The sequence below is a fragment of the Chiloscyllium punctatum genome, chromosome 7 (genome assembly GCF_047496795.1).
Source record: "Chiloscyllium punctatum isolate Juve2018m chromosome 7, sChiPun1.3, whole genome shotgun sequence".
NCBI classification, from domain to species: domain Eukaryota; kingdom Metazoa; phylum Chordata; class Chondrichthyes; order Orectolobiformes; family Hemiscylliidae; genus Chiloscyllium; species Chiloscyllium punctatum.
This window is the reverse complement of record NC_092745.1, coordinates 135,073,523-135,092,462: the sequence shown is the minus strand read 5'-3', so window position 1 is coordinate 135,092,462 and position 18,940 is coordinate 135,073,523. Positions and strand designations below refer to the sequence as shown.

At 45.7% G+C, this 18,940-nt stretch overlaps 1 protein-coding gene across 7 annotated transcripts in view; it reads left to right on the top strand.

The window, feature by feature from the left end:
- col11a1a (collagen, type XI, alpha 1a) overlaps nt 1-18,940 on the top strand; it is a 444,140-nt gene that overhangs the window by 337,643 nt on the left and 87,557 nt on the right. For all 7 annotated transcript variants that reach the window (XM_072574917.1, XM_072574914.1, XM_072574912.1 and 4 more), the window contains 4 exons: nt 8,153-8,242; nt 9,136-9,189; nt 11,963-12,070; nt 17,580-17,687. In XM_072574917.1, coding sequence (XP_072431018.1) covers nt 8,153-8,242; nt 9,136-9,189; nt 11,963-12,070; nt 17,580-17,687 — 360 coding nt within the window. The remainder of the gene's footprint in view (nt 1-8,152; nt 8,243-9,135; nt 9,190-11,962; nt 12,071-17,579; nt 17,688-18,940) is intronic.

The window sequence follows — 18,940 nt, the reverse complement described above, 5'->3', positions numbered from 1 at the left end:
CCTAGTTGCCCCTTGAGAAGGTGGGGGTGAGCTTCCTTCTTGAGCCACTGCAGTCCATGTGCTGTAGATTGACTCAAAATGCCGTTAGGGAGGGAATTCCAGGATTTTGACCCAGTGACAGTGAAGGAATGGCAATATATTTCCAAGTCAGGATGGTGAATGGCTTGGAGGGGAACCTATGGATGATGTTCCCATGTACCTGCTGCCCTTGTACTTCTAGATGGAAGTGGTCATTGGGTTGGAAGGTGCTGTTGAAGAAACATTGATGAATTTCTGCAGTGCATCTTGTAGATAGTACACACTGCTGCTACTGAGCGTCGGTGGTGGAGGGAGGGGATGTTTGTGGATGTGGTGTCAATCAAGCAGGGGCTGCTTTGTCCCTGGATGGTGTCGAGCTTCTTGAGTGTTGTTGGAGCTGCACCCATCCAGGGCAAGTGGGGAGTATTCCCTCACACTCCTGACTTGTGCCTTGTAGATGGTGGACAGGCTTTGGGTTTCAGGAGATCAGTTACTGGGAGGGCGGGTAGGGTTGTGATGGCAGGAACAAGGGGGAAACCCCTTAAAATCCGGCGGGAGTTCTGGAACTCTGACCTGCTCATGTAGCCACTGTGTTTATGTGGTAAGTCCAGTTGAGTTGCTGATCAATGGTAATCTCCAGAATGTTGATAGTAGGGGGTTCAGTGATGATAATTCTACTGAATGTTAAGGGGTGTTGGTTAGATTTCTCTTACTGGTGATGGTCATAGCCTGGCATTTTTTGTTTGTGGCATAAATGTTTCTTGCCACTTATCAGCCCAAGCCTGGTTATTATCCAGATCTTGTTGCGTTTGAACATGGACTGCTTCAGTATCTGAGGAGTGGCTGTTACCTGCATGCTGCCTTTCTGTGTTTCTTGTACAAATACACATGTACTTCTACTTTTACAATGTCAGCTTTTACAAGTTTCACCCTTTCAAAAGTACTTGCCTTTTCTTTCCTTATAATATCACATCCCCCTGGTAAACTGATGTGGTCACCTGATGGCCTACTACTTACTGAACCTCTCGAGATCTGGGTTGGGCCGATCAGGGATTGTGGAGGGGACTTGTGCCTGGAGTCTGAAAAGATAGGGGAGGCCCGAATGAGTTTTTTGTTAAAGTTTTTCACTAGAGAGATGGACCTTATTAATAGTGAGAACACCATGGACCAGGTTAATAGACTTGAACAGATTGCTATTAAGGGGATGTGCTGGAAATTCTGGGAAACATCAAGATAGAGAAGTCCCCAGATATATCCAAGGGTACTACGGGAAGCTAGGAATGAGATTGCTGTGCCTCTGGCGATGATCTTTACATCAGTACTCTCCATGGAGTAGTACCGGATGATTGGAGGGAGGTGAATGTTGTTCCTCTTTTTGAGAAAGGGAACAAGAAAATCGTTGGGAATTACAGACCAGTCAGTCTTACATCTGTGGTCAGCAAGGTACAGGAAAGGATTCTGAGAGAGAGGATTCATGACAATTTGGAAAAACATAGTTTGATTAAAGACAGTCAGCATGGCTTTGGGAGGGGCAGGTCATACCTCACCATCCTTATTGAGTTCTTTGAGGATGTAGCGAGACAAGTTGACAAAGGTTGGGCAGTGGATGTGGTGTATATGGATTTCAGTAAGGCATTTGATAAGGTTCCCCACCGTAGGCCTATTCAGAAAGTTGAGAGGTGTGGGATACAGGGAAATGTGACTGTCTGGATACAGAATTGGCTGGCCGAAAGAAGACAGTGAGTGGTAGTGGATGGAAAGTATTCCGCCTGGAGGTTGGTGATTAGTGGCATCCCACAGGGATCTGTTCTTGAGCCTCTGCTCTCTGTAGTTTTTATAAATGACTTGGATGAAGAAGTGAAAGGGTGGTTTAGTAAATTTGCCGATGACACAAAGGTCAGTGAAGTTGAAGATAGTGTCGAGAGCTGTTGCAGGCTACAACATGACATTGTCAGGATGCTGAGAAATGGCAGATGGAGTTCAACCTGGATAAATGTGAAATGATTCATTTTGGAAGGTCAAATTTGAATGCTGAGTACAGGGTTAAAGACAAGATTCTTGGCAGTGTGGAGGAGCAGAGGGATCTTGGGGTCAATGTCTATAGATCCCTTGAAGTTGCCACCCAAGTGGATAGGGTTGTTAAGAAAGCATATGATGTTTTGGCTTTCATTAACAGGGGGAGTGAGTTTAAGAGCTGCGAGGTTTTGCTGCAGCTCTACAAGTCCCTGGTGAGGCCACACTTGGAATATTGTGTCCAGTTCTGGTCGCCTCATTGTGGGAAAGAAGTAGATGCTTTAAAGAAGGTGCAGAGGGGATTTACCAGGATGCTGCCTGAATTGGAGGGTTGGTCTTCTGGAGAGAGAGATTGAATGAGCTAGGGCTTTTCACACCTATAAAGGTGACTTTATAGAGGTATGCAAGGTAATAGAGGCATAGATAGAGTAGATAGTCAGAGGCTTTTCCCCAGGGCAGAAATGGCTGTCATAAGGGATCACAATTTTAAGGTGATTGGAGGAAGGTTTAGGGGAGGTGTCAGAGATAGCTTCTTTACACAGAGTGGTGGGTGCGTGGAATGCCCTGCCAGTGGTGGTAGAGTCAGAGACATTAGGGACTTTTAAGCAACAACTGGACGAGTATGTGGCTGGCAGTAAATTGAAGGGTGTGTAGGTCAGCTTGATCTTCGATTTAAGATAAATGCTCGGCACAACATTGTGGGCCGAAGGGCCTGTTCTGTGATCTGTGTTTCATCTCTCTGTGTGCTGTGTATAGCTTACCTCTCCAGCCAGCTCGGTATCATCAATAAACATCAATAACATTACACTCAGTCTCTTCATTTCAATCATCAATATTGATTGGAAATAGCTGAGGCCCCAGCACTGATCCCTGTCACACTCCCCTCCTTACATCCTGACAATTTCAAAATGCCCCGTGAATTCTCGCTCTCTGCTCTCTGTCTGTTGACCAATCTCATTCACCCCATAAACCCCAATCCCATGGCTCTCCCCCCATCCCCACCCCGCATCGAATCGCAATATTGTCAAGGTTTACCAGGAACGTGTCTCTTCTGACTGGGACGGGCTACAGGTCAGGATTCACGTGACATCAGGTTATATTCCAACCCATTTATTTCAAATCATAAGCCTTGGAGCACGGCTCCTTTGTCAGCTCACTCCACCTGGTGAAGGGCCAGCGCTCTGAAAGCTTGTGATTTCAAATAAACCTGTTGCACTGTAACCTGGCGTCATGTGACTTCTGACCCCTATTCCACCCTTCTCCCCACCCCCCCAATCCAACGTTGGTAGCTCCACAGGATCGGGGGGATACAGTTATCAGCAGCAAATAGTCGATGATTTTTGGGCCTCGAAGGTGAGACCACGTTTTATGCAGCAGGTAATTCCTCCACCCACCCACCAACTCCCCCTCACAACCCACCAACACTCACCACCCACCCCCACCACCCACCAACACCTCCTCACCAGCCCCCCTCGCCACCCCCTCGCCACCAACACCCACCCCCTAACCAACCCCTCACCACCAACACCCACCCTCCACCCCTCCCCAGGGCTCCCAGCCAATGTCCATCTCACAACCAACATCAAAGAAATTATAGATGGTTCCATTTCACGTAGGAGTCCTGCTTTGTAATTGGTAATACAACACCGACAGTCTGTGGTGCTGACCCAATGAAGCAGAAAGCTCCCAGGGATGTGGAGAGACTGGAGAAGCTGGAATTGTTCTCCTTAAAGCAGAGAAGGTTCCAGGGATATATTTCCACAAACTGGACAGGCAGCCTTGAGGTCAGGACAAGAGCAGAGTAACTGGTGGAATTTACATTCATCAGATTGGAGTTTTGAACGCAATCCCAGGATGGCAACCATAAAACTATTGGATTGTCATGAAAAATACCCATCTGGTTCATTAATGTCTCTTAGGGAGGAAGATCAATCATCCTTACCTGGTTTGGACTACACATAACTCCAGGCCCATAGCAATGGGGTTGCTCTGAAATGGCCAAGCCAGGCAACTCCGATCGAGCTGAAGAGCCAGCTCACTGTTGTGTCCTCAGTATCATTCAGGTCGGACACTGATGGACCGGGACAATGTTTACCCATAAATCTCATGAACGAATTACAAAAACACTGAGTAGGAATGCTCGAATCATACCATGCAGAAGAGGCCCTTCAGCCCATCGAGTCTGCACCAATACTTGAGAAACCCCTGACCTTCAATCTAATCCCATTTCCCAGCACTTGGCCCTTTGCCTTGAATGCCCAGATAAGGTCAGGGTCAGGGTCAGGGTCAGGGTCAGAGTCAGGCTCTGAGTCATTGTGAGTGAACTGATGGTGTTTTTATGTGCACATCACTGAGGGTCACTGAATGATTGTTCTTTGCCTTGAATTGCCCTGGAGTGGAGGTGGGGGTGGAGGTCTGTTATTGTCTGACACGAGGGTGGAGGCAGGGTCTGATCTGCTCGGTCAGTCAGTGTGAAAAGCTCAGCCCCTTGCTGGACTCTGAGAGCTGAAGAATTGATGAAAATGTGAATGGAGTCATGTGGTCAGTTGCTTTCTTTGTGAAAGGGCGTTGGAGAATATCAATTTTTTACCACAATCTGGCAGTTTCATGGCCACTTCTACTGAATGTGCAATTTATTAAATTTTTGAAACACAAGTGAAATTTTCAAATTGCCCCAGGACAGGATTTAATCAGTTTCTCTGAATATTTTCCCAGTAGCTCAATTTTCCATTGATGATACAATTGGAGGAAATAAAACAGTGAGAATGTTAACACTGTCCCCAGTATAAAACTATTAAATGTTGCCTGGACACAAACTGCATTTATGTAGCAATAACTCTCTGTAACTTCAGATAATGCTGATCTTGCTCCTGTTGATCGTGCTTCATGCACACCCTATGTAATGTAACCTGTGTGCCTCTGAGTTTTATTTTCACCCTTTGGTCTATATGTCCTCGCTTACCATGATCTGCCTGTACTGCTCGCAAACCTAAACTTTTCACTGAACTTAGGTACATGTGACAACAAATCTGTCAAATCAAATTCAATGTGGGAAATTGGCCTGAAGCAGATGAGCGCAAATAGAGTGAGGTGGAATGTGAACCTATCCTGAGTCATTCGGGGATTGATTGTTAAATGAGGAGAGAGTTTGGGAGGCAGAGCAATTCAGGAATTTCAAGAGATAGGTTTGAGGGATCTGAATGCATGATCAACTACAAGAGGCAGGAATAAAAGGAGCACCATGATCTCAGAGTCAGAAAATCAGAGGCAGATGAGAGTGGAGTGGTCATCATTAAGGAGAAATGTTCAAGGGAAGCTTGAAGGTGGATAAATCACCTGGACCAGATGAACTACACACTAGGGTCTGAAGGAGATAGCTGAGGAGATTGTAGGGGCATTGATAGTGACCTTTTAGGACTCACTGGAGTCAGGCAGTGTCCCAGACAACTGGAAAATGGCTAGCATGACACAGCTGTTTTAAGAAGGGAGGAAGGGAGAGATGGGAAATTATTGGGCGGTTAGCCGACCTCAGTCATTGGTAAGATTTTCGAGTCCAGTATTAAGGATGAGATTGCAGTGTACTCTGAGTGCATGGAAAAATAGGGCTGAGTGAGCACAGCTTCATCAAGGGGCAGTTATGCCTGACAAATCTGTTTGAATTCTTTGAGGAGGTAATGAGCAAGTTAGATAAGGGAGAGCCAGTGGATCTGATCTACTTGGACTTCAAGAAGGTGCTAAATAAGGGAAGAGTCCATGGTGTTAGGGACAAGGTACTGACATGGAGAGAGGATTGGCTGACTGGCAGAAGTGGGGATAAAGGGGTCTCTTTCAGGATGGCAGCTGGTGACTAGTGGAGTTCCGCAGGGGTCCGTGTTGGGATCACAACTATTCACATGATGACGTTAACAATCTGTACAAAGGAACTGAGAGCATTGTTTCTAAGTTTGCAGATCTCACAAAGACAGGTGGAGGGATGTTTAGTAATGAAGAAATAGGGAGACTGCAGAAGGACTTGGATAGGCCGAGGGAGTCAGCAAAGAAGTAACAGATGGAATACAATATGGGAAAGTGTGAGGTTATACATTTTGGTCGGAAGAATAGAGGTGTAGACTATTTTCTAACTGGGGAAAGGCTTTGGAAATCTGAAGCATAAAGGGACTTTGAAATCATAGTTCAGGATTTCCTTAAGATTTGGTTGGCAATCAGGAAGGCAGATGCAATGTTAGCATTCATTTCAAGAGGGCTAGAATACAAGAGCAGAGATGTGACATAGTGGACAGTAAAGAAGGTATCTAAAATTACAAAGAGATCTTGATCAATTGGGCCATTGGGTGAGGAGTGGCAGGTAGAATTTAATTTGGATAAATACAAGGTATTGCATTTTGATAAAACAAATAATGTCAGGATTTATTCAGTTGATGGGAGGGCCCTGAGTAGTGCTGTAAAACAGAGGGACTGAGGGTTTCAAGTACACAATGCTTTTGACATTTGTATCACAGGTCGACAGGGGGGTTAGGAAGGTGTTTAGCACGCTTGCCTTCATTTCTCAGACCTTTGAGTATAGGAGTTGGGATGTCCTGTTGAGGTTGTATAGAATATTGATGAGGGATCTTCTGGAATACTGAGCAGCTCTGGTCACCCAGATATAGGAAGGATGTTGTTAAACTGGGAAGGGCTCAGAAAAATTTACCAGGATGTTGCCAAGAATGGAGGGTTTGAGTTATAAAAATAGGTTGGATAGGCTGTGACTTTTTTTTACTGGAACATAGGAGGTTGAGGAGTGACCTTAGAGAGCCTTTTTTTTAAAAGGTGAGAGGAGAAAGTTTTAAACAGGACACGAGGGATGTAACCTTTTTACACAGAAAATGGTTTGTGTGTGGTATGAACAGCCAGAGGAAGTGATGGATGCAGGTACAATTACAACATTAAAAAAAATTCACTAAGTTCATGAACAGAGAAGATTTGGAGGGATTTGAACCAAGCAGCCTATACTATGATCTGCCTGTACTGCTCGTAAACAAAGCTTTTCACTGTACTTTGGTACACGTGACAACCAAACAAACTATCAATCAACTGCAGGTAGGTGGGACTAGTTTAGTTTGGGAACGTAGTCGGCATGGACTAGTTGGACCGAAGGGACTATATCCATGCTCTATGTCTATGTTCTGCTGAGGCTATATGAGACTCTGGTCAGACTGCATTCGAATATTGTGAGAAGTTTTGGACCCTGTAGTGAAGGAAGGATGAGGCTGGTCTTGGAAGGGGGTCCAGAGGGGGGTTGACAGGAATGATCCCGGGGATGAAGGGCTTGTTGTATGAGGAGGGGTTGAGGTCTCTGGGTCTGTACTCAATGGAGTTTAGAAGGATGAGGGGGGTGGGGAATCTGATTGAAACTTAGAGAATACTGAGACCCGGATCGAATGGACATGGGGAAGATGCCTCCACAAGGAGGAGAGACGAGGACCCGAGGGCACAGCCTCAGGGTGAAGGGATGAACCTTTAGAACTGAGCTAAGGATGAATCTCTTCAAGCAGAAGGTGGGGAATCTGTGGAACTCATTGCCTCAATGGGCTGTGGAAGCCAAGTCACTGAGTGTATTTCAGAGAGATATAGGTAGGTTCCTGATTAGTAAGGGGATCAAAGATTACATGGGAGAAGGCAGGAGAATGGGGTTGAGAAACATATCAGCCATGATTGAATGATGGAGAAGACTTGATGGGCTAAATGATCTAATTCTGCTCCTATATCTCATGTTCTGAATAAAGATATTTAATGATTCATAAATTAACTCGGGAGGGATGAAGGGGCTGGAAGAGGTTACAGACAAGGGAGGAGTGTAGGGGCTGGAGGGGGTTACAGAGATTGGGAGGGGGTGTAGGAGCTGGAAAGCGTTACAGAGATTGGGAGGGGTATAGGGGCTGGAGGGCATTACAGAGATTGGGAGGGGTATAGGGGATGAAGCTGAGCTGAAGAACATTGGAGTGAGGAGGTGACCATATTCTAACTAGCTTACATTAAATTCTGTCTCCAAATGCTGTATGTTTGCCTCAGATTTCTAGCATTATAAGCTGACATATTTTAAAATCTGTTGCTTTAATATTGTTTCCTGTTTCCATTACAGGGTGACCCAGGGCCTACCGGTGTTGCTGGAAAAGATGGTCCTCCAGGTCTTCGTGGATTCCCTGGAGAGAGAGGCCTGGCTGGAGCAATGGTAAAGTCAACAGTCTGGTTTATAACTGGTACAGCAGCCTCAATGGGCTGAATGGTCACCTTGTGCTCCTGTGCTTCAGGACCCAATGCTAATTATGATATCAATGTACACATGACAGACTCCAGCACAGAGATAATGAGAGGAACAGTGAGAAACGTGAAGATGCTGCAGGAATGATGAGCGTGTAGCAGATACAGTTTCCAGTTGAGAGACATCTAAAGCGACTAGATTTGGAGGCAAGAGCAGAGATAAGCAAGATTAAATAAAGGGCACAATCCGAAAGGATGAACAGGAGCAGAGAGTTAAAGAGTTTATGAAATTAAAAGGAATATACTGAAGAGTTCTGGACAGGGGGCTGGTGAGGTGGTGTCATTTTCAAGGCTGAGAGAGACAGATAATTAATCAGGAAGAAAATCAAGGCTTTATGGGGAAAAGGAAAGGGGAGTTGAGAATGATCTGATCTGTCCAGTCATGATCTCATTGGACAGTGGAGCAGACAGAGGGTGGTATGTGTATGAAATGAGCTGCCAGAGGAAGTGGCAGATGCTGGTACAATTACAACATTTAAAAGGCATCTGGATGTGTATATGAATAGGAAGGGTTTGGAGGGATAGGGGCCAGGTGCTGGCAGGTGGGACTAGATTAGTTCAGGATATCTGGTCGGCATGGATGAGTTAGATGGCAGGGTCGGTTTCTTTGCTGTACAGCTCTAGGCCTGTGGGCCGAGTGGTCACCTTCTGCTCCGATACTTTATGGTGTTAAAATTTTAAACAGGAGGATATAAACAATTCTTGCGATTACTGGATAAAATGATGTTCTCTCTCTCTCTCTCTCTCAATTTGTTTTCAGATGAAATCTAAAGTAACATTCTGTTGTTTTGCTTCAACCTGCAGGGACCAGCGGGATTGAAAGGAGGCGAGGGTCCAATTGGTCCGACCGGCCCCGTTGTGAGTGTTTCCCCCGATTGGGATTGGGATTTCATAGGAGGGCTCTGGGGATTGGTGTACAGTGTAGTTCTCACAGTGTCAGTGAGGGGACAATTAACATCTTGATGAACTAAAGCACGTTAGTAAAATCAGCCACACAAGGTCATGTTTACATCAGCATTAAAGGTGTTGTGGGGTGTTGACGTCAGGGACATGGTTCCCCCAGGGAGCTGTGATGATCCAGGACTCAATGACACAGAGCTGTGGGAGCCAGAGGCCAATGAGAGCTTTTCAAACTGAGATTGAGAGACTTTCATTGAAGATGCAGCTATGGTGAATGTTGAACAAATTCATGAAAATGGGCTTGGGATTTTGTTTAAATCATTCTCAGGATGTGGATGTTGTCAGGGAGGTCAGCATTTGCTGTCCATTCCTAATTGTCCTTGAGCTGAGTGGCCATTTCAGAGGGCAGTGAAGTGTCAACCACATTGCTGTGGGTGTGGAGCCTCGTGTAGGTCAGACCAGGTAAGGTTGGCAGTTTCTTTCCCTAAGCGACATTTAGTGAGTCTGACTCCCAACAGTGTTCCATCATCGTCAATTGGCAAGTATTTTATTTCAGATTTTTGTACTCAATGTCAGTATTTACCCTGGTGAGATTTGAACCCATGTGCCCAGAACATTAGCCTATGTTAGTGGATTACTGATCACGTGAGATCAGCTCCACACCAACCTGCCCTATATGAAGGGGTACAGATTCACTAGGGTCCAACTTGCAGTTTCCTCTGTATCCTGCTGGTTCTCTTCAGTGATCTGGGAGTCACGTAGCCAGGTGTGTGTGACAGCATTCCCTGGTTGGGGGCTGTTAACTCCATCTTCGCTGCATAGGGGAACAATATCAGAAGTTGCCGTACAGCCTTCCTGAGTGGGTTTCTGGCCCTTCACGATACCCTTGCTTGACGCCTCATATGATGCTCCATTTGGTGGCTGTTGTTCCTCACCACATCAACGTGTATGCTTCAGAAGAATTTGATTGGATTTTCCAATGCTTTTACAGACAGAGGTTGCTAAAGGCACTATGGAAATGTAGATTTTTGTTTCCTTTGCTGGATTTTGAAGGGTTCTATCAGCAGCTTGTAAAGAGCTGCCGGTAACAATGAAAATATCTCAGAAATGCAAATTGGTTGTTCTTTCCTGAATATCTAAAAGTATTCAGCATATCGAAGCAGTGCATAAACTAGAGAATTTACATTCCTTGACCTTCAGAATCATGAAAAGATTAAGTAGAAAAAAACTCCCCTTGAAGACAAATACTTTCATTCCAAAAGTGCATATCAGAAGCAAATATTCCCTGTGGATTTGCATATGTTTGCATAACATTTAAATACTTATTACAAAAGACAGCAATTTCAAAGCAGTTTCAATGAAAGTGGAGTTTAACTGTTAACAGATCAAATATACTTCAAATATCTCAGAAGGTGATGTAGCATTATAAAATGCTGAAAAATCAATAATCTATCACAGGAGAATACTGATGTGTTTTTAAAAATCCATTAGCCATGCTCTGATTCATTCACAACCACATCCAGAGAATTGTATTCTGGAAAAGGCCGATATTCCTCAAATGCCTTCTCGGCAGGACCCCTATCCCAAAACTCGAAACACAAGGAAATTCATCCGAATGTCTCGACACTGTTACAATGAAGAAAATACAGTCCCTAATCTAGGCACAGCAAGATCCCACAAATAAAACCCCATGCTATCCCTATCCTGGGTGTGTTTGATGGAGGGGGGTTACAGTGTAGTGTCAGTTTTACTCTATATCTAGCCCCATGCTGTCCCTGTCCTGGGAGTGTTTGATGGGGGGACAGTGTAGAGGGAGCTTTACTCTGTATCTAACCCCGTGCTGTTGCTACCCTGCAATTAAATGCAGTTACTTTTTTCTCTGATGGAGTTATTTGGGTTCTTTGATACTTTTGGCTTGTTCAACAGGCTGAATGTCTGAGCTGAGCAGATTTTGTTGACGATAGTCTGTCAGAGAGTGAGGACAATCTTGTTCCAGTGTCATCTCTTTCTCCGTTTGAAGTAGCATATTATTAATATCCTGACCTCCCAATCTCCATTCTATTCCCTGTTGGACTGAGGTGAAACGTTCTTTGTTTGCCTGTACAAGGGGAGATGCAGAATACTGTGGAATGTTCTTTCTTTCCTGCTCTCATTAACTGTGTAAATCACAGTTTTAAAGTAGACAATTGAGGAATGAAGCAAATTTGAAACAGAGAATGTCTATTATATCCCTTCAGCATGTTTCCACACTAAGTAATCTAACCTAATCTAATCAAATCTAACGTCCTGCCATTCCCTCAGATTATAGCTGATCTGTACCTCAACACTGTTTCCCCAGCTTTGTTCAATATCTCTCAATCCTTTTTATCAATTTGAAAGCCTCAGAAAACACCCCAGAATCTAAATCATTTCTGGCGCAGCACGTTACAGATTCCACTAAAGGTGGTGTGAGTTGGATTGGGGTTCACTGGGTTAGGGACATTGGGGTGAGGGTATGGGGGAGGTTGGGCTTTGTGGAGCTGAGCTTGGAGTTGGAGGGGCAGTTTGAGGTTTGTGGAGGTGTTGGGAATTGGAGGGTTGTTTTGAAATGAGTTGTTGTATTGGGATTGGGTTGTAATGTGATTGGTTGTAAGGCTGTGTTTGGAGTTGGATTCCTGAGTAACTCTTGAATGATGTTCAGTCTATATGTGGTTTCTGATCATTGAGAAACTGACTGGATGATTGTTTTCAGGGATCTCCTGGCGAGCGAGGAGCTGCTGGATCTGCTGGACCGATTGGTCTTCCTGGCCGTCCTGGTCCTCAAGGGGGCCTTGGTCCTGCTGGAGAGAAGGGAGCTCCTGTAAGTGTTGTCCATCTTCACAGGCTGAAAAATCAGCCTGTAGTTACATACAATTATAGCCCTTTGCACCCGCCCTGTTCTGGGGTTTCTGCTCCACATGGAGCCTCTCAGCTGCCTTCACCCTAATACCACATCCTTTGCACCTTGTGTATTTACCCAGCTTCCTCTTCATATTATCCACACTGTTCACCTCGAACCGTCCCAGTGCGAGTGAGTTCCACATTCTCATCACTCCCTACCTTCCTTTCTGCAAGTGGAATCCATGCTCTCTCTCATCGCAAAACTCTCCTTCAGGTCAACCCTCGCATTTTCTAGTGAACGAGTCAGCTATCCCATCACTTCTCTCTTTGCTTTTCTCAATCAGTCTTGCACCTTCCCTTCTGCATTAACATTCTTTTTCTTGAATCTAGAGTGCATAACTCAGCGCAGGTTCATTTAAATTCTGATCCTCCAAACATGCACGCCAGCTGTTCACTCTGGTATGTTTAATGACCTTAGTTGTCTGCACAGCTACTCCCCATCATCCAGAGACTTCAACACCTTGAGCTCATTTGCAATCTTACTTTCCAAACTGTGAATTACTTCCATGTTCTTCTTACTAAAATAGTTCATCTTACACCTAATCAAGTTTGTAATTTACCCACCATTGCCTGGTCAAGATCTTCATTAATGACTGGTTCCCAGCTCACTCTGTTCATCAGAAACTCACTAATGTGGTTTCAGAGTGGACCTCAGCAATCCAACTCTTTCCCAATGAGTTCATGACCCTGATCTTCCTACGAATGTGCACCACCTCACACGTGCTGATATTCATACACAGACTGCAAGTTCCCTGATGCTGCTGTGTACTTCATCAATGTCTGTCAGGAATCATTCTGTGCTGGAGATCCTTCAGCCTGTCAGCTCTCTTTGACAGAATAGTCAGGATTATTCCCACATTCTTGTGTCTTGTCCAGGGCCTGTACAAACCCCATTAAAAATTATCATTAGAATGAGGTCCTATAACCTTCCCGCATTAAGCTTTCCAGGTCAAAAGCTCTCCACATGCAAAGACATCTTGTCTCCCATCCATCATTTGTCAATAGTTTTGACACTATGACCTCTGCTAATTGACTTTTGTTTCTTGATCAAAACCCCTCATTTTACATTGAACGTTACAGCACAGCACAGGCCCTTCAGCCTTCGATGTTGCACTGACCTTGAAATTAATCTGATGCCCATCGAACCTACACTATTTCATTCTCATCCATATGTCTATCCAATGGCCATTTAAATGCCCTTAACATCAGTGAGTCTACTGCTGTTGCAGGCAGTATGTTCCATGCCCCTATTACTCTGAGTAAAAAAAACTACCTCTGACATCTGTCCTAAATCTATCACCCCTCAATTTAAAGCTCTGTCTCCTCATGTTAGCCTTCACCATCCAAGCAAAAAGACTTTCACTGTCCACCCTAAACATTGATTCTCCTGCTGCTCGGATGCTGCCTGACCTGCTGTGCTTTTCCAGCAACACACACTCTACTCGAATCTCCAGCATCTGCAGTCCTCACTTTCACACTATCTAACCCTCTGATTATCTTATACATCTCGATTAAGTCACCTCTCAACCTTTTCTGCAACAAAAATAGCCTCAAGTTCCTCTTCCTTTCCTCGTAAGACCTTCCCTACATACCAGGTAACATTCCTAGTAAATCTCCTCTGAACCTTTTTCAAAGTTTCCACATCCTTCCCATAATGCGGTGACCAGAACTGCACGCAATACTCCAAGTGTGGCCTTACCAGTGTCTTGTACAGCTGAAGCACGACTTTGTGGCTCCAAAACTCAATCCCCCTACCAATAAACACCAACATACTGTATGCCTTCTTAATAACCCCATCAACCTGGGTGGAAACTTTCAGGGATTTATGTACCTGGACTCTTGAGATCTCTCTGTTCATCCACACGGCCAAGAATTTTACTATTAGCCCAGTACTCTGCATTCCTATTACTTCTTCCGAAGTGAATCACCTCACACTTTTCTGCATTAAACTCCATTTGCCACTTCTCAGCCCAGCTCTGCATCTTATCTATGTCCCTCTGTAACCTGCAACATCCTTTGGCACTATCCACAACTCTGTCTACCCTAGTGTCATCTGCAAATTTACTAACCCATCCTTCTACACCCACATCCAGATCATTTATGAAAATGACAATCAGCAGTGACCCCCAAACAGATGCTTGTGGCACACCACTGGTGACTGAGCCCTAGGATGCACATTTCCCATCAACCACCACCTTTCAGCTCGCCAATTTCTGATCCAGGAAATACTCTCAACCTCTATTAAGTTACCTCTGAACTCTTGCTTGTTGTGAGGGGAAGGGTTTGAAGTTTCCTACGTCTCAGAACTGAACTCCCTCATCCCTCATAACAGCCTGAAAAATGTAATGTAGACCTTCCCTCAGGCCTTCACACCATTGAGGGAGAGCACTGCTGTGAGGCTTCAGCTGAGGGCTAGTTAATAGATTTGATCTGCCACCTTTTGGGATTCACAGATATGAACATTGGGAACGCTACTGCTCAACAATATTTTAAAACGTGACAAATGACACATCCTTGTGATTGAATATTGATCATCCTGAAGTGTTTCATCTCAAACTCCTCCATTTCTGCCAAACTGGGGTAGCAGCTGGCAATGTTTCTGCCCGTTCCACTCCGTCAGTCACACTGGCCTCAAACCCACCATGTGTTTACCATGACCTTCTGTTACAACCCACATGGGCAGGGCCCCAGAAATCAAAGCCCCTCTTCCTCAACTCCAACCAAATGTTAACATTTTTAAAATGACACTAGTTTCTACATTTCCCTGACTTTTAGACCAATGTCAATAGAAAGCCAGGCTCCTTTCTGAAATGGAGGAGAAAGTGAGGACTGCAGATGCTGGAGATCAGAGCTGAAAATGTGTTGCTGGAAAAGCGCAGCAGGTCAGGCAGCATCCAAGGAACAGGAGAATCGACGTTTCCTGAAGAAGGGCTGATGCCCAAAACGTCGATACTCCTGCTCCTTGGATGCTGCCTGACCTGCTGCGCTTTTCCAGCAACACATTTTCAGCTCCTTTCTGAAATGAACAAGAATTATTTATTATAAGTAATTAGACAATTAGTCAATTAAATATCTGCTTCACAGTTTCGATGTTGAGATAATCATTCTTTGGTTAGCCAGGCCAATGTCCATCAAGTCTGAACCAACACTCCGAAGAGCTTCACACTCAGACCTAGCCCCCTACCATATCCCCATGACCCCCCCCCCCCCCCCCCCCCCCCCCCCAAGTTACGATGGCCTATGCTCCTAATCTGCACATCTTTGGACTGTGGGAGGAAACTAAAGCATGTGGAGAAGACCCACGCAGACACTGGGAGAACGTACAAACTCCGCACAGACAGTCACCCGAGTCTGAAATCAAACTTGGGTTCCTGCCACTGTGGGGCTAACCACTAAGCCTCTGTGTTGCCAGATGTCTTTCTCTGGAAGCTTCCACTTTTTTTGTAAGAAGTGGAGAGCAACTAATTCACTTGGAAAATGTCTCTGATTTATCAGTCCTCAGCAACTGCTGCAGGAGAAGTGGCTGATTCTCTTCAAGCTTTTTTACTGCAAAGAACAGGCAGCTTCTGCTGGGGAAAACCACAGCATACCCGTTAGTGTCTTTCTCGTTTTCTCAGTCCCAGTGTCTCTGTAACTTGTTGCTAGTTCCAATCTACTCAGTTACCTGCGAACCAATCTGCTTGATTCGTAGACAACTCCTTGCATCCTGATAATCCACACATTGCAGGAATACACAGCCACAAAGAAAAGAGTTCCCAATAAATATGAAGGTCCTTACTGTGAAATTATGCAGCCATCCTGGTAAATCCCTGCTTTGTAAAACCATTCTCTATATGGTAGTCCATAGTTTCTAAAAAAAAACAGTCCCTACACTGTGGACGTTATATGTTACTGTCTCCCACACTTTTCTGTGTGGCTGTACCCTCTGGGTCTCAGAACATCTTCCACCACTCCCTGTGCTTCCTGTCACTAATCACATCCTGGATCAGACCCTCCACCCAGGGTGATTTCTTACCGAATGTATTTTCCTGAGGAGCAGGTTGGCAGGTAACCAGAGGGAGCTAATTGGTCACAGTGCCATGGACCTTGATCTTTTCATCTCCCCCAAGTGACTAACACAATCTTTCATTCAGGAGGAGGCATTGGGCCTCCTTCCACCTCTTGGCCAGTTGAGACCTTTCATTGGCCAATTAATAACCCTATTAATAAGCAATGCCCTCTTAACTACCACTAATCCCACCCCCACACCACCAGCTGTAACCTTTCCTGCAAAGGACAGAGGCTGGCTTTAAGTGTAACTCCAACAGTTTTTACTTTTCATGTTGACTGTGAGCAGACAGGGATAGACCTCCTTTGTGAGTCTACTCAGCCCATCAGTGACACTGCAATGATAGTTCCCAACATTTTATCCCCCACCCCATGCTGTTCCCCTCCCTCTGACCTGTCTATACCTTGGGTTCTCACCCCCATGGAATCCTGGTTAATGCCTGTCAGTCTGGGCTTAGCAATACACCTCACTTTCCAGTACAATGTCAGAGATAGCCTGTTAATCACTGGCTGCAGTACCAACATTGACCTGTGCTCCTAGGGGCGCTGCTGGCCATTTACTTAGAGGTGGAGCATTTCCCCAGGGAGCAGAGGAGGTCTCACCTAAAGCCACTAACATTCTACCCCCATCAAACAGCTACAGGGAAGCCCAGCAGAATGGGTTCAGCCCAGCATTTTTACTAGGTGTTGGGAGGACCCTGGCCACAAGTAAAATAACCACCATTATTTCCTTAACACAATAAGCATTTTATTTTTAAATAAGTCTCTTGTTCTGACATGATGTCAAATACCATCTGACAGGCCAGATATCAAACATCTGCTGCAGCACAGTGATCAATATTCACTTTTCCTTCAATGACATTATTCTTATTGATCTTAACAATATCTAAGCAGTCTCTCCCTAATTAACATCAGCCTTTCCAAAAGGATGGTTACTCGTGTCTGTGGTCATGCGGTAGGCTTCATAACAACAGAAAATGTTGAAGATACTCAGCAACTCTGATAGAATCTGCAGAGCCAGAGTCAGAGATAACAACATTTTAAAGTGCAAATATTCAACAGGACATGATGACATTGCCTGTGGGTATTTCTAATGTTTTCAGTTTTTATTTCAGAAAAGTATTTTGCTGCAGTGACGCCCTGTCACTGATACCAGGCTGATTGGCCAAACAGCAATGTGGCACAGACCTGGTGTCCCAGATGTATAAATGCTGCTGATCCAATTATGCAGTCTGCTTCAATCTCAAACTGTCTGTTTGTAAACCTGCCGCTGATACCTTCAGGATCGACTGAGCCCCTCCCTTCCTGGTTAATTGAGGCATGATGAATGGATTTTCAAACCTTTACCCATGTCTCACTTGCGTCTTTCTGTCCTCTTCCAGGGGGAGAAAGGACCCCCGGGTCCAGCCGGTCGTGATGGGGTGCAGGGACCAGTTGGTTTGCCTGGTCCTGCCGGGCCACAAGGACCTCCGGGAGAAGACGGTGACAAGGTGAGTGAGCATTCCACCTCCCATTATTCTCCTATCACATGCCTGACTTATTGCCTTTCCAATGGTTGACAAGGTGATGGTGAGTCTTCTTGCTTTGTTACTAAAGGTCATTTTGCAATTCATAGAGATTAAAGGTGGTTATTCAGCCCATTACACCAGCTCTATAATTTATAGATGAGGAAGGAGCCTTATTGTCTTTGGGATCGACCAGGCCAGATGTAGATATGAGCTTCACTTACCCACCTTTCCACAAATCCCTCAACATCCCAGAAAAAAATGTTTAATCTCTTTTTTAAAATATCTCACTGATCCCACCTTCCAACCTCATAAGTTGTTTAGATAGAGAGTTCCAGAACTCCTTCCCATCCCTACCCCCCCCCCCTCCACCCCCACCGACCCCCCACCGACCCCCCACCGTGAAGGGGAGGTGTTGCCTGTCCCTCACTCCTGAATGGCCAGGCTCCTATTGGAAGGTTTTGCCCCTCCACAGGGGAATCAGATTCGCACCAAGGACTGAACACCTTCCTTCCACCATCCCGGAGTCCCCCTGACCCCACTGTCCCTCCCAATGACCAGCCTGTAAACAAAGGGGCCATGCATCTGTTGCCCATTGGCTGTGGGGACAGTGACCATGAGATTTCCCGAGGGATGGAGACGGTGTGGGGGAGGGGGACGTGGAGAGGAGGAAACCCAGACACCTCCCCCTCCCTGCCCCCCACTCTTATCCGCCCCTTTCCCCCTCAAATTATAACGTTTCCACATTGTTTATCACCAATCAGATTTAAGACAGGAGAGTGGATCAGGGTGGGGAGTTGGACAGGGTCGGGGGAAGGGAGGGAGTGGGAGGGGTTTAGAGGATCAGGGTGTGATCATGATCTGGAGACGTGGATCTGGTGGGTGTGTGATTCAGAACTGGGGACGGAGGGGGTACATGGTGGATGGTGGGAGGGAGACATTTCCTGACACAGCGAACGTGAGGGTGAGGGGCGGTGAGGGTCGAGGGGACGGTGAGGGTGGAGGGGTGGTGAGGGTGAGGGTCAAGGGGACAGTGAGGGTCAAGGGGATGGTCAGGGTCGAGGGTCGAGGGGGCGGTGAGGGTCTGGGGGCGGCGAGGGTCGAGGGGGCGGCGAGGGTCGAGGGGATGGTGAGGGTGAGGGTCGAGGGGATGGTGAGTGTTGAGGGGTTCAGTCTGAGATTTACTGATCCACTCGGTGTGCAGTCAAAGTGAGTTACCCATCCCAGCAGAAATGACC